The sequence below is a fragment of the Danio aesculapii genome, chromosome 8, assembly GCF_903798145.1.
Source record: "Danio aesculapii chromosome 8, fDanAes4.1, whole genome shotgun sequence".
In the NCBI taxonomy this organism is placed as follows: domain Eukaryota; kingdom Metazoa; phylum Chordata; class Actinopteri; order Cypriniformes; family Danionidae; genus Danio; species Danio aesculapii.
Window position 1 is genome coordinate 883,718 of NC_079442.1, and position 10,000 is coordinate 893,717.

Sequence of the window (10,000 nt, forward strand, 5' to 3'; positions counted from 1 at the left end):
AGAGTTTTAAATAGTCCAGGTAATCAGTCTATGATGAGCTTCCAGCTGTGTGTGTGATTGCAAATCAGGGAAAGAACTGGAACTGGTGTCTGTGTGATGTGCATGATGGGATCTGTAGTTCTTTTCAGTGGCAGAATTGTATTCTCCAGTGATCTGCATCTGCTAGTGCTAGTGAAAACCACTGTTATACAATGACTTGCCTAATTACCCTAACTTTACCCTAATTAACCTAGTTAAGCCTTTAAATGTCACTTTAAGCTGAATACTAGTGTCTCGAAGAATATCTAGTCTAATATTATGTGCTGTCATCATGAAGAAGAGAAAATAAATCAGTTATTAGAAATGAGTTAGTAAAACTACTACGGTTAGAAATGTGTTGAAATCCTCTTTCTGTTAAACAGAAATTGAGGGAAAAATATACAGGAGGGCGAATAATTCAGGAGGACTAATATAATTCTGACTTCAGCTGTATATGATGTAACCAGGGGCACCGCTAGGGGGAGGAAAGTTAGGACGATTCTAAGAGCCCAAGCAGTTTCGGGGCCCCAGAAATATTCATTTATCCAATGTTCCCCCCAAACATATAAGCCCCCACCCCGCACTTCACTTTCATCCGTGACAGCCCCCGCCCCCCCACTTTCCCCCTTGCGTCTGCAGTAGCAATTGCCTCTGCATTTACAGAAAACAGAAACAGTCAGAACATCCGGGACTCTTGCCGGTGCTCAGGGGTGAATCTGTGAATGCCCTCAGAGACTGAAGCTGATCAAACATCCCAGGAGAAACATAGCAATATTTGTCCACTGAGAGTCTCCAAACCTGACAGAGCTAGAGAGGATCTGGAGGAGAACAGCAGAAAATCCTCAAATCCGGATGTGCAAAGCTTGTCGCTTCATACCTGAACAGACTCGAGGCTGATTACTGACAAAGAAGCTTCAGATGTTCGGGTTTCACATATAACGCTTTTTAATGGCCAATTTTAATAACAAATTTAGGTATTAGGTTATTAAATAAATGCATTTATTTATTATTATTATTGCATTGTTATTATTGCATTGTTATAAATGCAGGATTATTAAATAAATGCAGTGTTATTATTGCAGGGTTATTAAATAAATGCAGTGTTATTATTGCAGTGTTATTAAATAAATGCAGTGTTATTATTGCAGTGTTATTAAATAAATTAAATGTTATTAATACAGTGTTATCAAATAAATGCACTGTTGTTATTGCATTGTTATTAATGCAGTGTTATTAAATAAATTCAGTGTTATTAATGCAGTATTATTAAATAAATTAAATGTTATTAATACAGTGTTATTAAATAAATGCACTGTTGTTGTTGCATTGTTATTATTGCAGTGTTATTAAATAAATGCAGTGTTATTATTGCAGTGTTATTAAATAAATTAAATGTTATCAATACAGTGTTATTAAATAAATGCACTGTTGTTGTTGCATTGTTATTATTGCAGTGTTATTAAATAAATTAAATGTTATTAATGCAGTATTATTAAATAAATTAAATGTTATTAATACAGTGTTATTAAATAAATGCACTGTTGTTGTTGCATTGTTATTATTGGAGTGTTATTAAATAAATGCAGTGTTATTATTGCAGTGTTATTAAATAAATTAAATGTTATCAATACAGTGTTATTAAATAAATGCACTGTTGTTGTTGCATTGTTATTATTGCAGTGTTATTAAATAAATGCACTGTTGTTGTTGCATTGTTATTAATGCAGTGTTATTAAATAAATGCAGTGTTATTATTGCAGTATTATTAAATAAATTAAATGTTATTAATACAGTGTTATCAAATAAATGCACTGTTGTTATTGCATTGTTATTAATGCAGTGTTATTAAATAAATTCAGTGTTATTAATGCAGTATTAATAAATAAATTAAATGTTATTAATGCAGTGTTATTAATTAAATGCAGTTATTAATGCAGTGTTATTAATTAAATGCAGTTATTAATGCAGTGTTATTAATTAAATGCAGTTATTAATGCAGTGCTATTAATTACATGCAGTTATTAATGCAGTGTTATTAATTAAACGCAGTTATTATTGCAGTGTTATTAATTAAATGCAGTTATTAATGCAGTGTTATTAATCAAATGCAGTTATTTATCCAGTGTTATTACTAAAATGTAGTTATTAATGCAGTCTTATTAATTAAATGCAGTTATTAATGCAGTGTTATTAATTAAACGCAGTTATTAATGCAGTGTTATTAATTAAATGCAGTTATTAATGCAGTGTTATTAATTAAATGCAGTTATTATTGCAGTGTTATTAATTAAATGCAGTTATTAATGCAGTGTTATTAATTAAATGCAGTTATTATTGCAGTGTTATTAATTAAATGCAGTTATTTATCCAGTGTTATTAATTAAATGTAGTTATTAATGCAGTCTTATTAATTAAATGCAGTTATTATTTTAATGCAGTTATCAATGCTGTGTTATTAATTAAACGCAGTTATTAATGCAGTGTTATTAATTAAATGCAGTTATTAATGCAGTGTTATTAATTAAATGCAGTTATTAATGCAGTGCTATTAGTTAAATGCAGTTATTAATGCAGTGTTATTAATTAAATGCAGTTATTAATGCAGTGTTATTAATTAAATGCAGTTATTAATGCAGTGTTATTAATTAAATGCAATTATTAATGCAGTGTTATTAATTAAATTCAGTTATTAATGCAGTGTTATTAATTAAATGCAGTTATTAATGCAGTGTTATTAATTAAATGCAGTTATTAATGCAGTGTTATTAATTAAACACAGTTATTAATACAGTGTTATTAATTAAATGCAGTTATTAATGCAGTGTTATTAAATTAATGCACTGTTATGAGTGCACATTCTCAAAGCAGAATATCTGACTTCAGCATTGTTTTTCAGATAAACAAGAATGCTCACCTAGCATGTTTCTGAAATATCTGCAAACATACTATGGTATTTTTATGCTTTAGAAGAGTCTAAGACTTGCATACAGCACTTTTGAAGCATTGGTTATGTGAGCTACAGTACATCAACAGTGCTGATTTGCTGAAATTCAGTGTGTTTATGTGTGTGAAATGCACAGTGTTGCACATGTGAGGTCTGGCTCCACCTGAGGCTTTCGCTGAGGAAAAAATAAACAGCATTTCATGGTAGATTAACCTTCAGCCTTTACATGAGCAGTGATAGACAGAGACTCAATAATGGATCCACTAGTAGTGCATTCACACAGTCTAATGACAGACGATTACAGTGCAAATGCTTCCTTCAAATGACTTGTCGAATTGCAGGTATATTTTGCATATCCTAGACTTCATATACAGTACAAAGAAAACCTTCAATGAAATAGTTTTGTATTACAACACAGATTATATCAATTTATCTCTAATATAAGTTTGTATGTGTATTTAGGGACATTTAGTCTTGTAAATATGAACTTACAGACTCCACTAGAGCTATTTTTGACAGTCTACGCCTCCTGAATCCTACATTGAGTATCAACTATCATCAAATAATTAAGTCTAATATTTATCTTTTTTGTGTGTTTACTCTACTAAGTTATCTAAACATTTGCATGAAACATCTATTTCTGTATTATCACATTTAGTGTGTGTCTCTGCGTTCTGGTCAACTCTGTTCCATTGGTTATAAAAGGCAGAAAAAGAACAGTAAATTAAACTATGAATTAAAAACAGAATCAAATGTTTCCCATCACATTTAATGTACATTAATAATGGATTCAGTTTACTGTGAATTATACATGTGTTGTATATCATTCCAGTTTAAGGATGACGAATGTAAAATGTCTGAAATGTACCTGCAGTTCTGTAAGGAGTCACATGAGCACACAATGCAGATATTACTTTAATTCAAATCTGTGACTGAGATTATTTAAGGAAGATGCAGAGAGAATGTCACACGCCAGGTGCTGTTGCCATGGTGAAATGATGCCTTTTCCATGGTAACTGTTGTGTCTCACCTGTAGGTCAGGATCCTCCTCATGGTTCAGGTGTGCTTCTTCTGCAGCTTCCACCAAACGCTGGAGGGCAAACATTAATGGCCTTTATAATGGATTCTGCTTGTCATCAGTCATTTAATGCTTTCTGTTCACACACACACACACACACACTTGTACAGCTATCTTTATAGGGACTTCCCATAGATGTAATGATTTTCATACATTAGACTGTATATTCTCTCTAAAACTCAACCCTCACAGAAACATTCAGCTTTTTACATTTTTAAATTACTTCATTCAGTGTGATTTATGAGCCGTTTTCCTCATGGGGACCAAACAAATGTCCACATGAGGTCAAAATTTACTGGTATTCCTATACTTGTGGGGACATTTTGACAGCAGGAATATAAGGCACACACACACCCACACAAAGTCTTGAAAATAATGAAAGCAAATATATTTCCTCTTACAAAAGACCTTCGTCTTAATAATAAAATAAACAAACAAATAAATAAATAAATAAATAAATAAATAAATAAATAAATAAATAAATAAATAAATAAATAAAAACCTTCATTAGCTCCAAAATGGTACATTCTTATACTTAATAATGATTAATAACTAAACATTCACATCAGACCAAACACAAAGCAACCTATTGAAGGGAAAAAAGGTCAAATTTTAATAAAAAATATATATAACTATTATAAAAAATATAAATAAAATTCATTTTAAAAATTACAAAATATAAGCATTGATAATTATTAATTATTATATAGATTTACCATTAATAATCAATATCATTATATTGATCATTATTGAAATAGTAGGATTATAGTGGAGATTAAAATGAATTGGCAATATATCAAAAAGTTTATCAAAATTACTCTTCAATGAAAACATTTTATTTTGTGGACAATAATGAAAGTTAGAGAGGGAGAGATGAAAATTAATTAATAACATTCCCTTTTTATGTATTTTTGTAATTGTCTCCTTCTTAAATTAAATAATAAATTAAATAGTTTTTTGAATAGAAAACTCTCTCTGTAGTTCAGGTTTTATTGGCATGACATGATGTACAGTATTGCCGAAGCATTTTAGATAAAATATATTTTAATTAAATATAATAATGAAATTAAATATACAGTATTAAATTAAATACAATACGTAAACTAAATTAAGTAAATTAAATATACAGAAAAAATAAGAATAAAAACAGATAATACTTCTAATAAACACAAGAATATAAAAGTAGATCATTTAAATAACGCAAATGCATTAAGATCAGCCATTTCTTATGCTGTGTACACATATTTTGCAGCCGGTTTAGGCAATCCTCTGACCTTTATGGCTTCAGCTTTCTTGTGAAACCTCTGCTCCATTTTGGCAGCGAGTTTCTTGACCAGTTTGATGCCATCGATCTCCTCCACCCTCACCGAGTGCTCAAACTCCTTATACTTCTGAGGAAACAAAGATGACGACACTGATTATCAATTTATTCTGCTTCTTGTTTCTCACTGGCAGATCCAGATGTGATGTAAAACAGTGTGTTACTGTCAGTTTAACATGAGCCAAACTATCTCCTCCAACTGTTTTCTCTTTCCTTTAATTTGTATGTTTTATTGTTAAGGATAAATACTTAAATTAAATATTACTTAAATAGTGTATACATAGTTTTTGAGCATTATAATAAAAACAAAGACAAACTAGCTATGTTACAAAACGACTGACAAACCTGCCCTAAATGACTGATAGTTCCACCTTAAATGCCTGATCACTCTGCCCTAAATGACTGATAACCCCCCCCCCCCTAAATGACTGATAGTTCCACCCTAAATGCCTGATCACTCTGCCCTAAATGACTGATACCCCCGCCCTAAATGACTGAAAGCTCCACCCTAAATGCCTGATCACTCCGCCCTAAATGACTGAGAGCTCCACCCTAAATGCCTGATCGCTCAGCCCAAAAGGACTGATAACCCCGCCCTAAATGACTGATAGCTCTGGCCCAAATGACTTATAGCTCTGCCCTAAATGACTGAAAGCCCCCTAAATGACTAATAGCCTCACCCGAGATGACTGATAGCCTTGCCCTAAACAACTGATAGCTCTGGCCAAAAGGACTGATAGCTCCACCCTAAAAGACTAATAGCCACGTCCTTAATGACTGATAGCTCCACCCTAAAAGAGTGATAGCCCACCCTACATGACTGATAGCCCCCCAAGTGACTAATAGCTCTGCCTGAGATGACTGATAGCCCCAACCTAAATGACTGATAACCCCGCCCTAAATGACTGATAGCTCCGCCCTAAAGGACTGATAGCCCCCCTAAATGGCTAATAGCTCCGCAAATGACTGATAGCTCTGGCCCAAATGACTGATAGCTCCGCCCTAAATGACTGATAGTCCCATTCTAAATGACTGATAGCTCCGCCTCAAATTAATGATAGCTCCGCCCTAAAGGACTGGCAACTCTGCCCTAAAGAATGATAGCTTCACCCCAAATGACTATTAGCCCTGCCCTAAATGACAGATAGTCCCGCCTTAAATAACTAATAGCCCCATCCTAAATGACTGATAGCTCCGCCCTAAATGACTGATAGCTCCACCCTAAATAACTGATCGCTCAGCCAAAAAGGACTGATAGCTCCGCCCTAAATGACTGATAGTCCCATTCTAAATGACTGATAGCTCCGCCTTAAATTAATGATAGCTCCGCCCTAAAGGACTGACAACTCTGCCCTAAAGAATGATAGCTTCACCCCAAATGACTATTAGCCCTGCCCTAAATGACAGATAGTCCCGCCTTAAATAACTAATAGCCCCATCCTAAATGACTGATAGCTCCACCCTAAATGACTGATAGCTCCACCCTAAATAACTGATCACTCAGCCAAAAAGGACTGATAACCCCGCCCAAAATGACTAATAGCTCCACCCTAAATAACTGATCGCTCAGCCAAAAAGGACTGATAACCCCGCCCAAAATGACTAATAGCTCCACCCTAAATAACTGATAGCTTCGCCCTAAATTACTGATAGCTCCGCCCTAAATAACTAACAGCTCCGCCCCAAATTACTGATAGTCCTATCCTAAAGCACTGATAGCTCCACCCTAAATGACTGATAGCTCCGCCCAAAAATGGCTAGTTTATGGTATTTGATTAAAGATTATGAGGGCAAATTAATCTTTTACAAAATAATGAAGTGCACAGAAACATTATTATACATGTAAGAAGAGCAAATTGTAATTTCATGCTGACTTTAAGAAAATAATTTGGGCTGTACCACCCCCATCACCCCTGATTATTAAAGTAACGTTTATCTTCTTTGCTGATGTTCTCAAAGAATGGCTTGTATATTTGCATCTTTCACTGAAATAATAAACAAAAAAGGTTCAAAATTACGAGGAAATTTATTTAAATTATTTTCGATTATTTAACTGTTTTCACCGTATTCCTGTTGAGCTTCTCTATTCATCATAGCTTGTGAAATAGATTTTAATTGAGTACACTGAAATAAATGATTCAAAGATGATTCCTTGGATTTACTCAATTTTTTTACATTAAGTGGTTGTAAACAATTTATTTGGGCTGAACTTAAACAAACAAATTAAGTTGAACATTATTAAACTTAATTTGTTTGTTTAAATTCAACACAAATAAATTGTTTGCAACAGTTTTGCATGCAACACTTCTTTCAGTGCAGTTAGGTTTAGTGCCTTCAGCTCATATATTCTGTGAATTAGTGGGGCTTTAGAACAGTGAGGAGAGCCATAAATAAATCCCATCAGTCACAGTTCATCTTATCTGCGTTTTCAGCACGTCAGTCACTAATTTAAATATAAACTTAAACCAGTTGAAGACAAGATTACAAGTGCTCCTGTGTGTTTCCCAAGAGCTGATCAATATAGAAAAATAAACACATTATTCTATAAAACTTATTTTTAATAGCTAGTTTCTGTCGTCTTTGCCACAATGACAGCATATAATATTTTATTAGGTATTTTTCTTTTCAAGATCCAACTTACAAATTGTTACCTCAGATTAAAATTGCAAGTTAGGTGGACTTTTTTGAGTTAAATTTACTCATGAACTGATTTGGAACTGTTTGTTCAATGAAAGTAAAAAATTCAGTTGAGGAGACTTTCAATTTAGATTTCTTTAAAAAAAAATTAAATGTTGAGTTAACTTAAAATTAAAGCAACCGGCTGCATAAAAATTGTGGTTTTAATAAGCTTCAGTGGTTGAAGTTGTGCCAAATTATTCTGTAAGGTATCCTTGACCTTTTCAGTCAACTTAAAAATATCATTTGGCACAACTTCATCCACTGATGCTTAATAGACCAAATTTCTTTGCAGCTGGTTGCTTTAAAATTTTAAGTTAACTCAACTTTATATTTTTTTACAGTGTAATATTCAGCTAATGTGACATTTAAAGGCTTAACTAACTTAATTAGGGTAAAGTTAGGGTAATTAGGAAAGTCATTGTATAACAGTGGTTTATTCTGGAGACAATCCAAAAGAAAATGATCAAGGGGGCTCATAATATTGTCACGATCACCAGCGATCTAACCCTCATAGATCACCCTCACATTCACTTCCACTATGTGGACTACAAATCCTGTCATGCACCACACACCTGTTCCAGTTCTCATTTGATTACACACACACATATGGGAGCTGCTCAAGGACTGGTTACACAGACTGTATATATACAGCACACACACACACACTCACACATACTTTGCTGAGTCTTGTTTATCTGTGAGCATTACGACGCGGTTTTTCTTGTTTAGCCTAGCCGTGTTTTGACCCTTGCTTGTGTTATTGTTTTGAGTCATTGCTGCCTGTACTGATCTCTGTTCTTTGACCACAATTTTGGATTGCTCTGCATGTACCTGTTTGCCCCTGTGTTGACCGTTGCCTGCTTGATCGTTCTCGAATAAACCCTGCATTTTTGCACACACACACACACACACACACACACACACACACACACACACACACACACACACACACACACACACACACACACACAATCTTCTGCTTCTCTGCACATGTGTTTGCTCGGCACTGAAGATAATGAATATTGCTGCTCTTTGACTAAGTTGCTGAGGATAAAAGCATCTGCTAAATGCAAATTGGTGTGTGTGTGTGTGTGTGTGTGTGTGTTCATGCACATGCTTGCATTTTATTCATTCATTTACTTTCCTTCAAAATGAATGAAGAATGAACTGCCAACTATTCTAGCATACGTTTTACACAGCGGATGCCTATCCAGCTGCAACCCAGTACTGGGAAACACACTCTCATTCACACACACACTCATACGCTACGGCTAATTTAGTTCATCAATTCCCCCTATAGCGCATGTGTTTGGACTGTGGGGGGAAACCAGGGAGAACATGCAAACTCCACACAGAAATGACCGCTGGCCCAGCCGGGACTCGAACCTGCGACGTTCTTGCTGTGAGGCGATCGTGCTACCCACTGCGCCACCAAAAAGAAAGTTGGTTATATAAAAGAATAGTTCATTCATTCATTTTCTTTTCGGCTTAATCTCTTTATTAATCAGAGGACGCCACAGCGGAATGAACCACCAACTATTCCAGCGTTTGTTTTCTGCAGCGGACTGGAACCAGCGACCTTCTTGCATTCTTACTTGAGCATAAATCATTTTTAATGAAAGAATCTGCAGTTTGTCGAACTCATTTTGTGCCGGGTTACAGAATAAGATTGGAGTTGATAAAACCAAACCAATCCAGCCACTGAAGATCAGCGGTTCTGCCATAGCAGGAGATTTGGCTTCACTTTTCACCGATTCCCCTCAAAGTGAAAGAGATGTTCCAGCAGAGAGGAACAAACGCGAGCGGAGGAAAACGATCATGGAGGAAGGCATGAAGGAGCCCTGGAGAAACACGGGTAATGATCCATGAACGGGGTGTGAGGGAATCCATTTACCAACAATCTGCTGCTCTCGTCATGAGCTTTGGGGAACAGCACACACTCAAACCCTTCACCAGAAAA

The 10,000-nt window shown here is 34.7% G+C and overlaps 1 protein-coding gene across 1 annotated transcript in view; it reads right to left on the bottom strand.

Moving 5' to 3' along the window:
* The window catches only part of cacna2d3a (calcium channel, voltage-dependent, alpha 2/delta subunit 3a), a 111,651-nt gene that overhangs the window by 89,416 nt on the left and 12,235 nt on the right, over nucleotides 1-10,000 (bottom strand). The window contains exons 3-4 of the mRNA XM_056464560.1: nucleotides 5,315-5,431; nucleotides 3,993-4,052 (exon numbers count right to left, since the gene is read on the bottom strand). Coding sequence (XP_056320535.1) covers nucleotides 3,993-4,052; nucleotides 5,315-5,431 — 177 coding nt within the window. The remainder of the gene's footprint in view (nucleotides 1-3,992; nucleotides 4,053-5,314; nucleotides 5,432-10,000) is intronic.